The 23,414-nt window shown below is 38.2% G+C and overlaps 1 protein-coding gene across 1 annotated transcript in view; it reads right to left on the bottom strand.

Moving 5' to 3' along the window:
• Positions 1–23,414, bottom strand: part of LOC131255459 (uncharacterized) — a 28,719-nt gene that overhangs the window by 895 nt on the left and 4,410 nt on the right. The window contains exon 2 of the mRNA XM_058256188.1: positions 6,584–6,751. Within this exon, the coding sequence (XP_058112171.1) occupies positions 6,584–6,751 (168 nt within the window). The remainder of the gene's footprint in view (positions 1–6,583; positions 6,752–23,414) is intronic.

Here is a 23,414-nt window from a genome sequence, read left to right as displayed (position 1 = left end):
GTATGGATAAGTACCCACGATAACCTGGTTGTTTCAGCACGTGATTTCCATGGAATATTAGAAGTTCGAAGGTCAAACAGCAGTTCTCTTGTAACTGTATCCAGATTATTATTATTATTATTATTATTTAACGATATCATTTTATTCATTTTTTAGCCTTATATACAATTCCTGAAATTCCATTGTAGTTTTTTGGATGTTTGTGTTATGTCTATAATATTGATTCTCTTATAAATAAATTGTCAAATCAAGATCTTAAATGCGTTTTCTTAGGATATTCGTCTTCGCAAAAGGGGTATAAATATTTTGATTCTGTTACTAAAAAACATTCTGTTTTAATGGATGTAAAATTTATTGAAGATGCTCGATATTTTTCTGGTGGAAAGGGGGAGCACCATTCTATTGTTCTTCCTATTCATGTCCATGAGTCTAATGAAATAGTATTTCTTCCTTCCAAACCCGATAATGCTAGAGATAAGGGTGTTACTGATTCCACTAAGTTCAATTTGAAGGTATACGAACGTTCATACATTGCTTGTAACCTTTGGTTACAAGCAATGTTTTCTGTATTGTTATCGCGTAATGTTTTACACCCTTAAGATACGGATACATATCGGTCATCGCATGGGATATATTGGTTGTATCGCGTAATGTATCGTTGTTGTTCGGAAACATGGGAAAATTGGTTAAATTTTTCAATGAAATTTCAAGGATTGATAAAAAAGACATCAATACACACTTAGATATCAAAACATAACAAAAAAAGTGCACATAATAGATTTCCTTTATATGGGGTCCTAATCTATGCGTTGTCTTACTAAATTGATCCAAGCATATTCAAAGTCTATTAATATAATTTATAAATATAAGAAGACATGTATGGAAACACAATCAATATATTCAAAAGCAAGAGGAAAAAAAAACATGGTAATATATCTATGAATAATGTGTGGTTGTGGCTCACGTAGAGTTGCGCGGTGAAACGTAATCTCCGTCTTGATAGGGATAGGCATAGTAATGTTGCTCCACAAACCAACAATATTATACCCAAGTCATAGTAGAATAATACTAGTAAAGATACTCTCTAACATAACGCCGGTACTCATCCTCTCTGATTTGAGCAATTTTGGAAAAAAAATTATTCTTTTTCCAATTTTTTGTAAATCGGCCCTTCCCCAAAATCCCAAAATTAAAGTGTATGTGATAATGGTTTCATCAAATACTCCTACTTACTTTGAAATGGGGAGCGATTAACCGTGGATCAAACTTGAATTTCGAAAAAAAATAAATATTTTTCAACATTTTAAATTAATTTTAAATTAAAGAAATAATTTCTTTCCGAAAATTCCCCAAATTACCAAAAATCACTAGTTCAAGTCAGTGTTCGCAATATCGATACTATCGGCCGATATTATCGGTATCACGGTCCAACGATACGAAACTGCCCAGGAGTATCCAAAAAATAAAAATAAAAAATCCCCGATATTGCACAATATATGGACAATATCGTAATTTATTGTCGATGTCGGCGATATATCGCACGATATCATGCGTTTTTCTTTGTTTATGATCCAGATATCGGTCAATATCGATCGATATCTTTGGCGACAATCCTCTCTACCATTCCAGAAATTCGAAAAACATAAAATATATATATGAAAAAAATCTCTTACCTTGTTACTCAAGATCTACATGGATTTGTTGGGCCAATCACGATCAACAACATCAGATCATGTAAGAAAACCTAAAACCCATTTTTTTCTTCAAAGAGAATTGGGAAACCATATTTCCACCGAGGTTTATGGGGATTTGGGTTGAGTTTTGAAAAGAAAAAAAAAAAAACAAGAAGATGAAATTAGGGAGAGATTTTTGGGATTTTAATGGATTTGAATCTCGAGATGAGGCATGACGGCTTGCGAGTTTTCGGCTTTAACGGAGAAGATGAGGAGAGTTTCAAAGAACTCTCTCACTCTCTACCTTAATTAAGGGAGTGGATTTGGTGTGACTTGGCTGCACAAAATACAATGCGGCCCTAACAGTGGGGCCCACGTTAATGTATGTATTGTATATCCATGTCGTTCGTACGTTTTGTCAGATCATTCTATGGCATGAGATAAAAAATGAATTAGATCCAAATCTCAGGCGGACCATACTCTAACAAAGAGCGGTATTTGAACCTCCACCATTAAAAACTTGCTAAGGCCCACCGTAATGTTTCTGTAATGTTTATTTGTCATCCAACCCGTTGATAAGGTCACAGAAACGTGGATGAAGGAAAATAACAAATATGAGGTTGATCCAAAACTTTAGTGACCCATTTGCAAGTTTTAAAGAGCAATCACCATTGTTTCCTATGGTATGGTCCACCTGAGATTTGGATCTAATTCATTTTTTATCTCATGCCCTAAAATGATTTGTAAAAACGTATGGACCACTTGGATATACAATAAATATACCAAGGTGGGCCCCACCATAAGTGTCGTACCGTCTTACGTCAGGCTAGGGTTGCACCTAATCCTCTCCCTTCGAAAGTAATCAAACGACGTCACCAAGTTCTATGGACCCCACCATGGTGTATCCACATCGTCCATCCATTTGGAGAGATCATTTTAGGGCATGAGCCAAAGAATGAGGCAGATCCAAAGCTCTAAGTGAACCCCACCACATAAAACAGTGGGGATGGAATGCCTACCATTAAAAATTTCTTGGGGGCCATAGAAGTTTTCGATCAAGCTAATATTTGCGTTTTCCCTTCGTCCATATCTGTGTGAACTTATGAACATGTTGGATCTCAAATAAACATCATAGTGGGCCCTAGGAAGGTTTTAACGATGGGCATCATTGTCCCCCTGTTTTCTGTGGTGGGGTCCACTTGAGCTTTGGATTGGCCTTATTCTTTGGCTCATGCCCTAAAAAGATGTCTCCAAATGGATGGACGGTGTGGATGTAACACATACTTCATGGTAGGGCCCACAGTCAAGGTCTCACCCGTATCTCTGGTCTTACGTGTCACGGGTGCGGATTGGGTACTACCCAACTCCATCGAAAGTGGGAGCTAATTAGGTGAGACCCTGGATCCACCGAGGTGCATGGGACCCATGGGGCCCACCTTGATGTATGTGACTACATCCACGCCGTCCATCTATATTGAAAACTCATTTTATGGCATGATCTAAAAAATGAAGCAGATCCAAATCTCAGATGGACCATAGTGCAGGAAACTATAGTAATTAACCATTAAAAACTTCTTGTGGGCCACAAAAGCTTTGGATCAAGATGATATTTGTGTAGTCCACCTAAGATTTGGGCATGCTTCATTTTTGGGATCATGCCTTAAAATGAGCTTTGAAAATGGTTGGATTGTGGCCCAAAAAATAAGCATATTCAAAGCTCGAGTGGACCACACCATAGGAAACAGTGTGAATTGAAAGGCTACTGTTGAAAAATTCTTAAGGGCCACTGATGTTTTGGATCAAGCTTATATTTGTGTTTTCCCTTGCGACATGTATGTATTGCATATCCATGCCGTCCATTTGTTTTTACAGATTATTTTAAGACATGGTCCCAAAAATGAAGCAGATACAAGTTTCAAGTGGACCACACTACAAGAAAAAGTGGTCCACCAGTGAGGTTTATTTGCACACTGCCTTATATGATCTTAAACGTTGCCTTATATGCAAGGTCCCAAACAGTGGTGCACCAATGAGGTTTCAAGTGGACCACACTACACGAAACATGGTCCCAAACACTGAAAAAAGTGGTGATTAAACACCTTACCGTTGAAAACTCCTTGGGACCCACCATGGTGTCTGTTTGACATCCAGTTGTTGATCAGGTCCACTGGATGTGAACACAGGGCCCAGTCGTGAGGTGGATTTGGAGTTCAAGTGGCCCCCACTACAGTAGGACAGTGAGAATGAATACTTACCATTGCAATTCCTAGGGCTCACTTTATTGTTACCTATTGTGTAACCTAGTGAGGAGGTCACCAGGGCCTGAAGGTGACCAAGGCCCCAAAACAAATTGCATGATATGAACAGTGTAGATCTTATGCATTACTGTGCATTAGTGTAGATCATACATGTCTTGATACATTTATAAATGTTATGCATTCAATTTGAATATAGTTGCATTGTTCAGTCAGACAACGCATAGCTTAGGACCCTATACTAAGGAGACATATTATGTGCATTTCTTTTTGGAGATGTTATGATTTAAAAGTGTGTATTAAGGTTTTTTTAACAATCCTTAAAAGTTTTATTGAAAAATTCAACCATTTTCCTAATGTTTCCCCACGTTTCCCAAAAAGTGCAATAAATTACCCGATATGGAATTTCGACAAATCAGGCCACTTCTCAGTTAAATCTCTATACAGTTCTATGGGAACTGCTCCTCCTATCATTCCCGTCAATCCGATCGAGAGAGTGTGGAAATTCAAAGCTCTGCCAAAGATAGTGGTCTTCGGGTGGCTTGTCGCAATGAAGAAGGTCCTCACGGTTGATAACCTTAGGAAAAGGGGCATAATTCTCACTAATGTTTGCCTGTGCTGCTTGACCAATGCAGAATCTGTTCATCACTTGTTCATTCACTGCCCTCTCGTCAGTCATATATGGGCTGCCATCCTCCCCATTTTCGGTATGCATTGGTCCTTTACAGAATCCGCTAAGAGTCTTCTCTCAGCTTGGCAAGGTGCTAATCCAGGTAATAACAGAAAGGAGATCTGGAGAATGGCTCTCCTTGCTATCTGGTGGACCGTTTGGGAAGAAAGAAATGGGAGATGTTTCAAGGGCATCTCTAATTCAGCAAACTCTCTAGTCAATAGGGTGAAATATTTCATGGTCGAATGGGTTTCCAATGTTGCTTCTTTTAAAGGATGTAATTTGCCTTTTTTAGGTGGGTAATTTGCTCACTTCCTCAGCAGGTTGTTCCCCTCCTTTTGTAATATGTTTTCCCTATCTATATAGTAATAGTTGCCTTTCAAAAAAAAAAAATTTACTCGATACAAACGATATGCATCTGTATCCCAAGGGTGCGATACATAGCGCGATACCAACATTGGTTCAGGTTACATACATGTTTGATTGTGTTTAGACACAGATTGCAATTGATTTGCAAGAAATTGGAAAAAAAAAAATTTATTTTTTTTTTTAATTTCTGCGACTTCCAATCTCCCACAAATCTCGAAATCAAATTTCCAAATCCATGATTTTTATTTTTATTTTTACTTTTATGCAAAGCATAAAGAATATACATTTGTAACAATTTGACACTAATTTAATATGATTTACAGCAAAAAAAAAAAAAAAATGAAAAGAAAAAAGAAATTGATGGAAAATTGAAAATGCTCACCGGATCGAACAGGTGAGATATATTGGCACTGCTTGTGTGTTTCACATTGCACAGGTGGGATACAAGATATATCATGGGATATATCAACCGATATTGTTGATATTGAAAACAATGATTACATGTACTAATAATGTTCCTACTTGTTTGCCTGTTTATCTTAATCCATATTTAGACAACCCTTCTATGGACTTACCTTTTACTATTAGAAAAGTAAAAAGACAATGCACCTCCCATCCCATTCAACACTTTCTTTCCTATCATGCTATCTCCTTAACATAGGTCCTTTGTTTTGCTCTTGAGTGCTCATCCTCTACTAGGAAAAAAAATCAAGAAAAAAATGAAATTAATAAGATATTCAATAATCTTTCCTTCTTTCTCTTTTTTTTTTTTCTTTTTCTTTTTTTTCTTTTTTGGTATTTTGGACATGCAATGAGTGTGCATCGGACCATTCTTTGATGAGAATGTTGTCTATCGGTTTGATTTGTTGAAGGTAAACTCAATGGGGCTTAATTGAACACAAATCAAGCATGATTTGGTGAATCAGGGCCCATTACTCTAAAATACACCAAAAAGAATATCAAAAAGAAAGTGAAGGTTTACCATTCATTCCTATTTTTCCCATAATGGTCCACTTCGCTTTGATTTGTTGAATCACATTCAAATCATTTGTTTTTATCCCAAAATAGGTTTGGATCTAGCCCAAAATGAGTTTTTAAACTTCCTCCATGGTTTAAATGAAAAAGAAGAAGAAGAAGAAGAAGAAGAAGATGAGATATAAGTTAAATTTTGAAAAAAAAAAAAATATATGTATAAAAATTTGGCTTTTATGGGCGTATCGCCGATACGAATCGGTTTTTTCATATCAGGCTGATACGGCCCCGTATCACATATCATCTCATGTTGATATGGATGCGATACGGCCGCATCAACCAATACAATACTGATATTCAGATCTGTATGTGCAGGGATTCCTATGGTTAACGAGACCATCTAACCATTCTATAGAACCATCATTGCCTCCTCAGACACAAAATTAAATAAACAAGGTTCGAGAAATTGGACAAAGTAGACTTAAGTTTCAACAAACGAAGCCAATTCAAACGTAAAGCGTTTAAAACCCAGCTTTCTGCCAAAGAAAATTGAAAAGACATGGAACAAAGGAAAAGAAGAAAATATGTTTTAGAAAGAATATTAAATTTAGAGAAGGAATCAAAAGAGCAGGGTGGGTTCTAACCAGTGGAAGCTTGATGGTATAAACCGGGGCCTTCAACAAACAAGAAGCGGCGAAGAACATCCTCCCGATCGAGACCACTCGCCCTCAAGTAGGGTTCAGCAGCCCTGGACTGAAGGCAACAGAACTTTATCTTCCTATATTTGTCTGCTCTGATCACCCACTTCACACCTACAACATGGGATTGGAAAATGCATAAAAGAAAAGAAAAGGCTGCAACCTTGTATGAAAGATCTTTTTTTTTAAAAGCAGTTCTGTCTACAAACATGAAAGTGAAAAAAATGGGATATGGAAATGGATCAAAGATCACAACTATAGAAAACTTATGAGGCATCTGGAGTTGTGGATCGCAACAAGGGAAATGTCAGTACTGGAATTAGGGATAGGGTTAGCTTCACTTAAATACCTAAAACAGAAGGAATCGAGAGCAGCACCAAAAATCAAAGAAAAGCTATGATTATCATAGCTTCATGAAAGTTCCATATAGCACAGGTTGATATTATGATCGTAGTTACATGGCAGTTCTGGCCATGCGCATGGAATATGTGTGTTGCGGTAAGGACCACTGATGTGGTAACCAGATGATTATCCAAACCATCTGACTTCGAAAAAAAAAAATACAAATTTGAATGTAGACCGTTCCTCAACTTTATGTTTAACTGTCCATTTGCAGGCTACCAGCTGATGACTACCATACTCCACTTGCCTAGGCTTTTTGAGCCATGGACCACTGCTATGATGATCCAAAAACTCAAGTCACTGTTATGCATGTGATGGATTGTTTTCTCGCATGGAACTCCACGATGATGTGTGCACAACAAAGCAGCATTACTCCAGAGCATCCAGGAATTACAAAATTTTGAAGCAAAAGATGCACGAAAGTAGAATATCCATGCAATTGGAGATTAGGAAAAGCTTCTCATCAGAAGAAATTAAAGGAAATCATGGCATTCAGGGGATCTGGATGATCATCATCATCATCACCATCTAAGCCTCATCCCTATTAAGTGGCGTCAGCTACATGAATCCTATTCCGCCAATCCACTCTATCAAGAGCCAAACCTTCAGTTATACCATAGGTCATCAAGTCTTTTCTTACTACCTCCATCCATGTCCCTTCTGGCCCTTCCTCCTGCCCTTTTGGAGCCTTAAACTTGTTCCAAGTTCCAACTCATTTGTTCTAACCGGCATTATTCTTGGTCTCCATTGCACATGCCCAAACCATGTAAGACTACTTTCCCTCATCTTATTACCTATTGGTACTAATCCTTAGTTCTCTCCAATTTCTTATTCTATCCTTCCTCATCTTACCACTCATCCATCTCAACATCCTCATTTCAGCTACACTCATCATATGGACACGTTGTCCTTCAACTGGCCAACATTCTGTCCCATGAAGCATGGTTGGTCATATAACTATCCTATAAAATTTTCCTTTCATCTTGAGTGGTACACGATGATCACATAAAACTCCAAAGGCACATCTCTATTTCTTCCACCCAGCTTGAATTGTATGGGCAACACCCTTTTCAATTTATCCATTCATGAATTATTGACCCAAGGTATAAAAAGTGTCCATTTTAGGAAACTTCTTAGTCAACAATCTTAACTAATTCCTTGTTTTCACTTTTATTATTACTAAAATTGCACTCCTGTTTTGGTCCGGCTAATTGTAAATCCTTTAGATTCTAAAGCATCCTTTTATAAATCTAGCTTTGCATTCAAGCCTCCCTCGTCTTGTTAATCAAAACTATGACATCTGTAAACAACATACACCATGGGATCTCTTCCTAAAATGCCTTTTTAACTCGTCCATAACAAATGTGAAAACGTACAAGCTCAATGCCGACCCCTAGTGTAAGCCTACAACAATTAGGAAGTCACTTGTCTCCCCACTAGTGGTCCTCACATTTATTACCGCTTGCTCATGCATATCTTTAACAATGACAATACATCATCTTGAGACTCCTTTCTTTCCAACACCCACCAAATGGACCCTATTGTTTGCTTTCTCTAAGTTAACAGAGACCATGTGGAGATCCTTCCTCCTATCCCTACATTTCTCCATCAATTGTCTAAGTAGGAAAATAGCTTTAGTTGTAAACCTCCGAAGTATGAAACCAAACTAATTTTTCAATACATTCGTCTCATGCCTTAGTCTTTCCTTAATCACTCTCTCCCAAAGTTTCATAGTGGGGTTCATATGTTTAATCCCCATTATAATTAGTGGAGCTCTGTATGTCCTTTGTTCTTATAAATAGGTATCACGGTACTTTTCCTCCATTTGTTCGACATTTTCTTTAATCATACAATCTTGCTAAACAACTTTGTTAACCAAAATAATTATCTCCCATACACTTCCAAACCTTTACTAGTCTACCATCTAGTCCAAGGGCCTTTCTTGTCTTCATCTTTCTCAAAGCTACTTTCACTTTAGATATCCGAATCCTACGAAAGTATCTATGGTGTCCAATGTCATTTGAGTTTATGGTTCTTTCTATCCCCATGCTCTAAGAGTGGATGTCATCATACAAGTCTTGAAAATAGCTTCTCCACCTTTCATTGATCTCATTGTCATTTACTAGTACCCTCTGGCTATTGCTCTTAATGCATCTAAAATGAACTAGGTCCCTACCCTTCCTCTCTCTGAATTTTGCAAGTTTGAAGACATCTTTCTCACCTTCACTCATACCTAATTTATTGTAAAGATCATCATAACTCATAAGCCTTACGTTTCCATAGCAGTCTTTTTAGCATTTCTATTTTGTTAAAATTTTCATCATTTCTAGTCCCTTTGCCAAGCTTTAAAACATGAACATTTCCTTGTGCATTGTTCCACCACCAAGTTTCCTTATATGATTGACTTTCCCTTTAGATAATCTTAAAACATCTTTTGCCACCTTCCTAATCACTCAACCATCTCATTCCACATAACATTTACTTCTTCCTCAACATTCCACTTTCATTCTTCCATCAATTTATTTTTAAATAACATTTGTAGCGATACCGATACTTCGAACACTGGTTTCGCCTCAATACTTTCATAACAGTCTTTTTGGCATTTCTATTTTGTTAAAATTTTCATCATTTCTAGTCGCTTTGCCAAGCTTTAAAACATGAACATTTCCTTGTGCATTGTTCCACCACCAAGTTTCCTTATATGATTGACTTTCCCTCTAGATAATCTTAAAACATCTTTTGCCACCTTCCTATCACTCAGCCATCTCATTCCACATAACATTTACTTCTTCCTCAACATTCCACTTTCATTCTTCCATCAATTTATTTTTAAATAACATTTTTCTCTCCTTTTAATTCCACCGCCTAGTTTTTGGACACCTATCTCTTAATGTAAACATCTATAACCATTAACTTATAGTTATATTGCACAGTCAAACTCTTAGTATAACCTTACAATCCTTACATATTGATCATTTTGTTTTCACAAGTAGAAAGAAAACTATTTGGCTTGTATATGATCCACTTTTGAAAGTTATTAAATGTTTATCTCTTTTGAAGTATGTATTTGCTAGAGCTAGTATGTCATAGTGAAATCAAGGATGGCATCTCTCATCTCAATTCTTATTCGAAAACCATATCTTCCATGTATGCTCTCGTATCCTCTACTTTCTTTTCCTACATGACCATTAATGTCCCTCCTACAAATATCCTCTCCTTTTAGACTTCCTTGCATTAGTGATGAGGACATCACGTCACATACACCCATGCGTACGTATCAGATGAGGAAGCGAGCTGCGCAAATTTCCCTATGACTAGGCAAGTACCCGTGAATGTGATCGTGTCGAAGACCCCATGTGCATGTGCGAGCATCTGGAAGACCCCACACTGGGAAGATGCACATGGGCTGCTTTATAGAGTGATCTGGACCGTTGGATCAGAGGGACGCGACGATCGGGCTATGGGATCCAATAGATCACATGATCGGGCCATTGATTGTTGATCGTCCACATCAGTTTTAGACTTTTTCATATTTTAGGATTTAGTTTTTAATTATTTTATATTTGGACACATTATAAGTGTTTTAGTTGATTTTATTTAGACTATGGTTATTTTCGTTAAAATTCACAAGACACTGAGATTTTTGTAATTTTTGAAACTTCTTGTATCTATAAAAAGAAGGGGGCGTATGACCTCTCTCCCATTGAATTTCGTGATTTAAAATTTAAATTTTTTTTTTTAAAAAAAAAAGAGAGAGACAAGCTTTTGCTTTCTTCTCCCATCTTCATGCGATTTAAAGATACTTTCATGCGATTTGGAAGGAAGATTGGTGCGAGGCTAATCTTCATCAACGGCGGTGCGAAATCTCCATCTATCCCCACACCTTCTTTTTTCTTTCCCATCCAGGTATTTTCTTCAGGTTCTTCATTCTCCCCATCACAAATCTTCGTCTTCTCCCAAACCCAACCTTCCCATACCCATCCACAATCCAAACCCTAACCCCAAACTTAAAATTCTTAATTTTCCTACTTTCCAAAAATTACCCAAACCCTAATTTTCACCCTACGTTGTATTAGGTTTCCTATGCTAATTGGATTTCCCTAGATCCATTAGATTTTAGTTTCTTTTTTATTTAATGATCTTGTGTTATGATGTTGGTAGCTTAAGTCAAGATTACGCATAATTTTCTTTTGATTTTCATGATATTTGTAACGAATATAGCGACGTTTGTGTCTTTTTGTTAAATATCTTAATTCAGTTATTTGATCTCAAATGTTACTTAGTTCATGCATCGGTCCTGCATCAATTAGTCCATCCATTCCTCCTAGAAATGTCTTTTGATCCTATCCTCTAACCCTATCCGTAGCGCATATGCACTAACAATACTGATTTTTTTTTTTTTAATGAAGGGAACTAATGACATTGATTATCTCCTCTCCGAACACAAATTTTATTAATAAATCCTATCACTTGCCCTCTTGACATCTACAACTTTATCCTATCACTTACTCTCTATCCGTACCCCATTTCTATTATTGTCCCTTCCTACATACCAAAGTTCATATCCATCAATTTTCTCTAGTTTTGGCCCCTTCCACTTAAAGTCTCCTAAATGCAAGTTATATTAACTCTCCTTTGTTTTATCGTATTTACTGACTTCATACTCTTACCTATCGATTTTCTTATATTCCTTGTGGCAAGACGAATCCTATTATCCTGTACTAAATTCTTTACCTACGCATCCAGAATAGCTTAGGAACCCTTGCCAAGGTGTTCCAACACGGTAACGGTGGCCGTAACGGCCACCACTGTTACCGTTATGATACGGGTCGTATCAACCGTTACGGTCGTTTTTTAGTTTTTGAAAAAAATTGTTACTGGACCGTTACGGCCTGTTTTTCCGTAACGGCCATTATGGCCGTTTCAACCCCGAAACGCATAATGGTTATGATTGTTACCATTACATAACTGCCGTTACGTAACCGATTTTGAATAACCTGACCCTTGCCTACTCATGGCAACTGGGCATTGTTACGGTGCGTCGCTTCTAGGGTATGCCTTAACAAACACTTGCACATTTCTCGCTACACCCTTATTCCAATTCAGTGTGTCGCTTATAAGGAATGCCCTAGCATGAGTATGGAGTGTCATATTGTTCAGATTCCTGATGGAAGTTAAGCCCAGCTACCAACTTGACGTAACCCTCCTTTATCCCATTGGAACATTTTCGCTCGCCCTTTTGAGCTGATTTTTTGCTTCAAGCCTATGAGTATCATGAAGCGAAACATACTTAAATTTCAGCTCAAATAGATATGTGGAAATACGTCTTTTGAATTTTTCTTTCTTCAAGATTTCTGTTTTACAGACTCAAAAACGATAATTGATAGGTATGATCTGTTTTTCAGACTCAAATGACATTTGATCATTGGAATTCCCTAAAAAAATATATCCTAAACTATTTTGTAAACTTTGAGGTAAATCCGCTCAGTAATGAGCACGATCTGAACATGACACGCTTTTAGATGCACTCAATGTATCCAAAATGACTAGATCTTTAGACTCTCTAGCTCCAGCCATATCTTTGGTTTTGGAACTCGGATTCACAAACCATTTTTTACCTTGGTTAGATCTGAGAGTCCATTATAACCGTACCAATTTTCAGATTTTCTGACACAGTTTGATCATCCATTTATGTGTTTCCCAAACGCTGCACATGCTGTCCAGGAATATGCCTTTTTGTGTAACGAACATCGAAACGATTGAATCTGGTCCAAGCATCTGTAATTACAATGGTAATGTTTAGTTGCCAGAAACATGTTTACACTTTGATATAAATTCCAAAATATATTGGCCATGGAAAATAGACTAATGAAAAGGGTTTTTCCAATGAGCAAGCATACAAAAGAAGTTAGATGAAAAGAGGATGTGGCATCCATAAGATTAAGATAGATGAATGTCATAGTAAACCTATACGTACCCTACAAGTGAAGCCATGGATGATTTGCACGGCCCCACAATTATTCAGAATAGGCTCACTTATATGGAGGTTTCATTGCCTAGGTGATTATTGGCTGGGCCCCAAGTTTAGTGGAAGAAAGTTCACAGGCAATGTGTGATTAAATTGTTAAAGCCGAAGCATTATTCGTGGGTTTTTCAACATAAATAGGTTATGACAAACATCTAATATTAAATAAGCACAGATCTAAATTCACCCAAAATTGAGATTGCGGTCTCCTGCTGTCTAGGATAAGAAAAGGATCCATAAGATGCCTACACCAAATTTCACCCTTGCCGGGAAGAGGCAGCCAGCTCATAGAGGCATCCTAGCATTTGACCCAAAGGGACAAATTGTATAGTAGAATGCCCCGAGATTGGAATTGTCCCTCTTGATACGGTGGTGCAAAGGGCTATATACAATTCATGATAGGGGTATTGCACTTGAAATTTTTCCAAAACCACGTGGTTAGAGTCACCATTCCACACAACGACAGTGGGAGGATGAGATGATGAACACGGTGTGTTCCCTCCTACCACATGTACGGTTTATACCACCCCTCAGTAGGACCATGACATGAAGGTGAGGTTGCCTGTAGAATTCATCACTCTCAAGCATGACTAGATGAACAGTGGGTAGAGAGTTTTTTCGAAAACCCAGAAAGAAGAACTTTAAAAATGTTGCGTTAATGTTTGCATTTGTTTACATGATGATTTGCCCTCCTGCATGTTTACTTCTTAGTGCAGTTAGATGTGTTACAACTCCACTATTGAGATCCTCAAAACAGACAAGTTCTGCGGTGCTGAATACACAATATGGAAAGAGAAAAACCTCGAAGTGCTGGAAATGGAGAAAAACCGACTTTGTCCTAACTGAAGAGCATCCTCCTGTCCCAGAAGAGTGATTGTTCCCTCGATGCAGATTGCATTGGCATTGGGATGAGTGCAGCACTAAAGCCACGCATAATAAAGAAGTGCAAGGATATCATGGATGATCTCGAGAGGTTATTTGGGCAATCAGTCACAGAGTTTGCGTTTTTCAATCACTCAGAAATTCCATGGAAAAGATTATAAGAATGGTATTACCAAAAAGGATTTGGATAGGATGATTGAAGTATTGTTTGAAATGAGCACCTGAACAAATAGCTTCGATCCAGAGACACTAAGGGAAGCAATTAGTGCCATAACCCCTGGAAGTTTCAAATCATATATATGGAACTACATGAACAAATGATCCCATTTGGATCCCATACAATATGCATGGTGATCTTTGTCATTCCTATCCAGAAATGCTAAACCTTAGCTATGTTAGAAGAACCAAAAGGAATCTTCTCTCCGCAAAAGCTTAAAGAAAAAGAAGCAAAGTTGCATGACAAGTCCCACCTTCAGTTGCTCAGCACTGGTTTAAAAGCTCTCTTCAAAGCAAGACATCCAAACGATGAAATGTTTGAGGAGGTTCAGAGACCATTGCTACCTATGTGGCAAAAGAGGTCATTTGAGGACAAAGTGCATGGAACCATGGGAATGGCTGCAAGTAAGCATCGAGCTTTTGTTTTTTGTTGAAACAAACCTTCAGATTGTTACTCATAATGTGTGGGCTGTTGACTTGGGTGCTACTATGCATGTGTCCAATTTCATCAGGGGTTCAAAGAGGTCCGCATGGGCAATAACATCACTTCAGTGCACATAAGGATGGATGCCAAGGCAAGAGTCTGGGGTTTGGGTCATATGAATTGGCCCTTGATAACGGAAAAAATAAAAATAAAAATAAATTCTAGTAATTGCCTTTATGCTCCTAAGTCCTAACAATTGGTGATGCTATATCTCTATTTCTAGGATGGTAGAACATGGTTACTATTTTTCTATTAATTGTGATATGACTATTGGATTTAAGAGTGTGCATGTTAGCACAGCCAACCTGTTTGATAATCTTTATCATTTATCTTGTTCACCATATGAGATTTTACATACCGATATGATTTTACTAAGTTCAGTTCCTCTCGAAAGATGAAGAGGTCCAATTCTAATCCCACGTGCATGTGCCAGATGCAACTTGGACATAGTAGTCTGTGACATTATCCCTCGTCTCAACCTTTTAACATATGCAGGTCACACCCCAAGGGTAAAATGACCAAATTGCCCCCCTTCACAAAAGGTGGTGCACACATATTCAAAATGTTTAAAACCTACTTACTCAAGGGTAAAGTGTTTAACTTGGAACATTTAAAGATGATTTTCTAGATATGCGTCTCTCTCTCTCTCTCTCTCTCTCTCTCTCTCTCTCTCTCTCTCTCTCTCTCTCTCTCTCTCTCTCCCCGTGTATATGCATACATACAATTATACATACATATATGTGTGTGTAGAGTAATGCTTTCACTTGGGAACCGGTTCTCACGAGAACTCGTGAGCACTTTTTGAGAATTCATCTCACATGATGTGTATATGCAATCCAAACGGTCCACTAGATGAGTCACCCCATGAAACCCCTATGGCCCAAAACTTACCCTGCTCCAAAAATATAGTGGGCCATAACAAAGTGAGAGGCAAATCAAGGGAGGGAATTCCCTCTCACTTTGCTATGGCCACCAAATTTTTAGAGTAGGCTAACTTTTGGGCCTGGGGGATTTCATGAGGTGATTCATCTAGTGTTTTGTGTTCACATCAATGTTCGAAATATCGGTATCGCATTACATATCACACCCTTGGGATATAGATACGTATCGGTTATCACATGGGATATATCGGTTGTATCGTGTAATGTATCGTTGTTGTTGGAAACATGGGGAAACATTGGAAATTGGTCGAATTTTTCAACGAAATTTCAGTTATTGTTAAAAAAGACATCAATACACACTTACAAATCAAAACATTACGAAAACAAGTGCACATAATGGGTTTTCTTTGTATGGGGTCTTAATCTATGCGTTGTCTAACTGAATTGATGCAAGTATATTCAAACTCTATTCATACAATTTATAAATGTAAGAAGACATGTGGAAACACAAGCAATACATTCAACAGCAAAAGAAGAATCACTAGATTAGGTTACAGACATGTTTGATTTTGATTTTTTTTTTTCAATTTTCCGCAACTCAATCCTTCTCCTCCAAATCTCGAAATCGAAGTTCCCAATTCATGATTTTTCATGCCATGCAAAACATGAAAAATCATGGATTTGTAACAATTTGACACTGATTAACATGATTTATCAAAAAAAAAAAAGGATTGAAAAAAAAAATAAAAAAATGTTCACCGGATTGAACATGTGGGATTTATCCTACTACTTGTGTGTTTCGTATCGCACAAGTGGGATACAAGATATATCGTGGAATATATCGGCCGATATCGTCGATATTTAAAACACTGGTTAACATCACATATCAAAAAGTGCTCACGAGTTCTCATGAGAATCAGTTCCCATGTGATCATTTCACACATATGTAGATGGATGGATGGATGGATGGATGGGATGGGATGGGATGGATGGATGGATCCACTTCATCATAAGTCAGATGTAATGGAAAAGTTTATTGATTTTTTAAGTGAAGTAGAAAAGTAGTTGGATAAGTGCATAAAAGCTCTTAGATCAGAAAGAGGAGGTGAATATCGATTAAACATGTTCTTGGATTATCCGAGGATAATGTAACAACAGACAAATCCTGATTATCTGAAAGGAGCAGTAGGACTTTGCTTGACATGGTCAGGTCCATGATGACGAGATCAGATCTCCCAGTCCTTTTGGGGTTATGCCATTGAGACTACTATACACATACGAAACAGAGTGCTGACTAAATATGCTTCTAAAACTCCCTATAAGCTATGGTACACTTGTGAACCCCCCCTACAGCAATATGAAGACCTGGGAGGAAGAGCTCACGTCAAGCAAATTGAGTCTGGAAAGTTTAGAACTGATATGTGTCGTTTTGTAAGATACCCAAAAGAGACCCGAGGTTACTACTTTCATGATCCTGTCAATTAGAGGATCATAGTAAGTAGAAATGTTGTCTTCTTGGAAGAACTCATAACGAATGAAATGAGGATCAATAATATAGTTCTTGAAGAAACCAGGATCTAGTGACGGCTCTTCTAGATGATACTACAATTGGCATGTCCAACAAATGAGATGAAGTGATTCCCAACCTTAGGAAAGATTAATGGACACAATCCCAAGTTATGAGTATTAGGGCGAGGTATGTGTAATGGAATCCAAGGCTGATGAATCAGATCCTACATCATATCATGAAGCAGTTTCATCTTCATATGTGAATGAATAGATAAAGGCCATGCGATATTAGATTGACTCCATGTTTTCCAACCAAGTCTGTGATCTGGTAGACCCACCCTCAAACATAAACCAATTGGATAGAAATGAATCTACAACTACAAGAAAGGCTCCAATGGAAAACCAGAGACATTCAAAGCAAGACTTGTAGCAAAAGGTTACACTTGGTGAAGAAGGGATAGACTCTGAGGAACCTTTTCCCCAATGGCTATACTTAAATCCATTAGGAATTTACTGGCCATAGCTGCACACTACAATTAGAAAATATGGCAAATGGATGTTAAAACTACCTTCTTAAATAGGTCTCTTAAAAAAGAGATTAACATGGAACAACATATTGGTTTCGTTTCACCAGGGCAGGAATCAAAAGTGTCAAGCTAAAGAATATGGTCTTGAGCAAGCTTTGCGAAGTTGGAATGTGTATTTTGATCGAGCTGTCACTTGGCTTTGTACAAAACAATGTTTGAAGTATTGGTATTGCTACAAGTTTTGCGCTGACCAAGGATATGGAAACAATAATGATATTGCCGAATTCTAGAAATGCGAGGAAACATGGGGAAAACGATAGAATTATTCAGTGAAACTTCAAAAGATGCTAAAATACACATATTTTCATATTTATGAATCAAAAATTGCAAAAAAGAATGCATACATATTAAGTTTTCATTTAATGGGGCCTCAAAATGTGTTGTCGTAAAAAATTAGTCCAAAAGTAACACAACAAGCACTTAAATCTCATTAAATCAATTAACAAGCAAACAAATATGCATAATGCATTCATACATTATACATCCATACATAAATAAGCATATAAACACAATACAAATGCATGATGGTCCAACCATCCATCCATCCATCCAATCATCCAAACAGCCATCCATCCCATCTATCCATCCATCCATCCCATCTATCCATCCGACCAACTCATCTATCCATCCATCCAAAATTCTTTTAATAAACAGATTTTTTGTGATATCGATGCATTGGCGCTAATATCGAAATATTGCCAACACACTGGCAATACAAGTGACACCTGGAATTTACACAGTAGAAAATATTGGCAATAAATAGGTGATACAAGCGACACCTGGAATTGACAGTCGAAAATATCAGAGATGTTGATACATTAGTGATACTTAGCAATATATATTGCCTATACCTGGAATTTCTGATACTACCAGTGGTATCGGTATCGTCAAGCTAGAGATACATATAATATCTGGGAAATTATCATAATATCAAGGATACTCTAAACAATGGTACATAATCTCAAAGAGCCTTGTTTATATACAAAGTTGAGTGGGAACTAAATAATGTTCATCATTCTTTACGTTGATGACATCCTACCAATCGGAAACAATCTAGGAATGTTATCATCAGCTAAAGCATGGCTTTCTAAAAACTTTGACATGAAAGACCTTAGAGATGCAATATATATATATATATATATATATATATATATATATATATATATATATATATCAGGTATCAAAATTGCACAGAGATATGCAAAACAGAACTCTTGTCCTAAATTAGTCTAAGTACATTGAAAAGGTGTTAACAAGATTTGCCATGTAAGACTTAAAAAGAGGACATGTGCCCTGCAGGCATGGTGTTGCTCCTCACAATATACCAATGTTCCTCAGACAAAAACACAAAAGAATGATCAGAGTCATGTACAGCACAAATATACCTTTGTAGTGGGAAATCTGATGTATGCCATGTCATGTACTAAACCTGACATATCTTATTCAGAGAGAATGGTAAGTCATTTCCAGAGTAATGCTGGAAATGAGCACTGGATTATGGTGAAGCACATTCTCAAATATTTAAAAAGAACGAAGGATTATTCCCGTCTATTAATTTGGTGATCTCGATCTTGTCGGATTCACCGACGTTGCTTTCCAAAAGAATAATCGGATAAGTCTCCCTCCGGTTATGTGTTTACATTGGGAGCAATTGTCAGTTGGAGGAGTATAAAGAAAGATTGCATTGCTGACTCCACAATGGAAGCTAAGTATGTTGTAGCTAGGGAAGCAACCAAGTGGCGTAGTTGAGGAAGGTCCTAAAAGAGTTAGGAATAGTACCATTGTTGGACGCACCGATTACACCATCTCCGACAACTCTACCATGATAGCGCAATTTAAAGACCCTAGATATCATGAGGGTGTCAAGCACTATCATCTTCTGCGAGATATTGCCAAAGGCAGAGAAATTGTGGTCATTAAAATAGGTTCAGCTAATGACTTGGCAGACCCTATGACCAAGGACTTCTCAAAAGGTGTTTGACAAGCATGTGCAGAGTATAGGGCTTGTTGTGGATGATTGGCTTTAGGATAAGTAGGAGTTATTGGGTATTGTTGGAAAGCCAACTCACAATTGATTCATGGGATGAACGTATTATTGACATTCACTGTTAATGAGGATATTTGGTCATCATGCATTATTATGGGTTAAATATCATTGTGACAGACCATAAAAAGAGTCCTCATAGGCGTTGTATTGAGCTATGTGCATATGGTAGATCCAATAATATTAAAGTGATATAATTCAAGGAACCTTCTCTGTGACAATGCAGTGTTAACAACCATCGTGTGTCTGGGCTAGCATGTGTATACGATTATCATGGGACTTGTGACGGCCATAATGGTTTTGCTTTGTCATGGGCAATTTGAGCTGGAGACTCAAACCAGTACATGAGTATGCACAACTTGTTTGTCAGCATATTGAATGATGAATTACATGAGGAACACTCCTAGGTCCCATATAAAGAACATAAAATCACATACACTTCATCCTAATGTCCTTGACCTGAGGATCAGCCATAGAGACTTCACTATCGTTACAAATGACTTTAACCCTTGTTGTGATTCTTGTGCCTGTGACATACACCTATGATTGGGTCACATGGATGGAAGCATGTATGTCCCATGATGATTCAACAAGAAATCCACCATATAGTCTTGTTGTGTAGACTGATTAACCATAGAAGAGCACTTAAGAGTGGCAAGCCCCATTAGTCATGTAAACATGCGGTCTTTTCAAGTCAAAGGGGATTTTTATTCAAAAGGGTATTTGTGCAAGAATTTTTTTTTTTATGGTTTTAAGTAAAAGGTTTTTACTTGTGTCCGGTCACAAATCCAATGGTGGATCTTCAATATCATTGAATGGGGCCAATGTTTGAGGCATGCGCCCATGTGATGGTAAGGTTCGAAGGCGTGGGGATGATCTATGTGCCGAGGATCAAAATTCATGCGCGAGAAGACCTTCTCATTAGATTGTGGTAGGTGATGGCCCGAATGTACTAAGGAGAGAAGGCCCACGTGCGCCAAGCCCATGAAGAATTCTATTTAAGCGAGGAGACCCCAAGGATCCCTTCACTAGGGCTAGAGATGCATGTGAGGTGGAGTGACCATAGGGTTCTTCTCCTAGAAAGGTATGTTTTAAGATTTGAAAGAGCTTGATTTATTCTATTTTCATGGTGCTTTCTTCCTCTTTCTCATTGTTTGTTTTAATTGCATCCGATCTTTCACAACCGATGCATGTGATCTTATGGTGAAAAATCCAATAGTTTGGTGCTCCTCAAACATTTCTTCCTCTAGGGGGGCATGGATTAAACTATTTGGCATCCTAGTCAAGGTTGGAAATGGACTAGGTAGCCCAGCTAACCTGATGAACCTGACCCAGCTTTGGATCAAGCTAGGCCTGTGGGCCGGGCTTGGGCCTGGAATGCATCACCAGATCAATTTTCAGGTGGAGCTCAATCTCAAGTCATTTTAGCCCAATCTGATCCGACCTAGCTTGGCTCGACCCTACTTTATGTGTACAAGTGTTATATCCAACAAATATGTCATTTTAATCCTAGTTATGCAACTATCTATCATGAATGTGGAACATTGGTTTCATTGCTCTAAAATGTTTATTTCTTTGTGCATGTGTGGCCCACTTGATAAACAAATAGCATATCAAACTTCACAGGGGAAATAGAGATTTTATCAATTTTTGGGGTTCGGTCAGGCACAGGCCCGACCTAATTCTTTTCCAGTTGCGTTGGGGCTTGCCATGCTAGGCTTCGGCCTTGGGTCTTAAGTGTCTGGTCAAGTTGAGCCTAGCCTGGCTCAAACTAAACTTGGCTCATTGCTACCCCTAATCCAATTGCATGCGTGGAACGAGCCCATCAACATCGAGTCAGGGTCAAAATTTGAGAAGGTATTGGAATAAGATTAGAGAATAGTGGATAGACCTTTTCGTATGTTTGCCTGAATTAGGATTTATTGCCCTACGACACTTAGTTCGTCAAGCAAGCTCCTCCCTTCATGATGAAGAGAACACACTTTAGGAAAGTGGTTCAATTAGCTCAACCGGTTAGTACAAAAGACTGAAAATCCATGTATCGGTGGTTCAAATCCACTTCAAAGCAGGCAAAGGGTCAAAATGACACATAGCTGGGAGCCAGCCAGATTTGAAATACTAAATCCAAATGTGTGGGCAAGACTCTAGAAGTGGAGATTGATTGGTGCTCTTTTCTTTCCTTCTCTCCTTTTTTCTTTTCTTTTTTTTTTTTCAAGACAAATAACAACAATTTTATTAGAAGATCGCAAAAGTGAGAAAAGAATACAATCCACCCAAAATAATAAAATTAAAAAAAAGAGAGAGAGAGACAAATTCGCAGCCACGAATGCACTGACATGGACAGCCTACCCCAAGATTCTCATTATGAAAGCAACGCCCATTTTGGGCTCCTCAAATAGACCAAAAAACAGCCATTAAGATCAACCTCCACTTAGCTTTCTCAACCTTACCCCCACCAAGCCCAAAGGAGACTATCGACTAACTTGGGCATCATTCATGTTGTCTTTAAGGACTCTAGAAAGTGATCCCACAGTCTTTTAGAGAAGGGGCAGTGCAAAAATAAATGATCTATCGATACAGCATCTGCCAAACACAATAGGCACCATGGGGGATCCTCTATGCAAATTGCCAATGGTATGAACCCTCTTCCGACCTAGCAGCCACACAAAAGATGCCACCTGAGGGGGAGCTCTATAAAACCCAAAAAGATACGGAAAAGGCCGGCAGGAAGAGGCGGTGGAGCTCTAATCAGGTCAACATGTGATCTGACGAAGAACCCAAAGGAACTATGAGCAGCCCAAACCATCGAGTCCCCTTCACCAGGAGAGGGACAAGCCTTTTAAAGAAGGCTCAACAAACCCACGAAAAATTCGATGATCTCATCCTTAATCAAATTCCTACGACATAGAGAGTTCCAAATTACTGCTCCTCGACAACAGGAATAGCAAGACGCCACTGAAATAAAAGGATCAGGAGCCAAAGCCGTAATTTTGGGAAACAGATCTTGGAGAGCCATATCACCACATGAAGTATCAACCCAAAAACGAATGCGAAGATCGTTTCCAAGCGAGAAAGAAACCCCCTTACACACTAAATACTTTATAGCCGCAATCGCCTTCCACATACTAGAAGCCCTATATTGGGAGGGCCTCCTAGCAAACCACTCCCCCATTTGCGTACCATACTTGGAACCACAATTTGCCTTCCTCACACCCAAACCTCCAAACCCGCTTGCCGAGGAGAGCTAAATTCATACGGCCTAAATCACGAATACTAGCTCCTCCCTTGTCGATGGGCTTGCACACCTCGTCCCATTTGAGAAGATGAACTTTCTAGCATCCTCATTGCATCTCCAAAAGAAGTCTCTTCTCAACTTTCAAGCCACTCCAACACCAACTTAGGACAATTAAAAAGGGAAATGAAATAGACGGGCATATTTGAGAAAGCCACCTTCATAAAGGTAAAACGGCTACCCAAAGATGGATATCTACACCTCCAGCTAGCCAACTTCCTTTCACTTCTTTTGATCACCATATCCCAAAGATGTTTCGTCGGCTTCCCAATGCATAAAGGTAGCCATAAGTACATGGAGAGAAATGACCCTGGCTAACAACCAAAAGCATGCACAAGGCTACTTAAATCGACCTCACTAAGATGAATACCCAACATCTCTATATTGAAAACATTAATCTGCAACCCTTGAGGCTGCCTCGAAGCAAACTAGTATCTTTTGAAGATTATCCACTG

The sequence above is a fragment of the Magnolia sinica genome, chromosome 9 (genome assembly GCF_029962835.1).
Source record: "Magnolia sinica isolate HGM2019 chromosome 9, MsV1, whole genome shotgun sequence".
NCBI lineage: Eukaryota > Viridiplantae > Streptophyta > Magnoliopsida > Magnoliales > Magnoliaceae > Magnolia > Magnolia sinica.
The sequence above is the reverse complement of the archived record's forward strand: the minus strand, read 5'-3'. Positions and strand labels throughout refer to the sequence as shown.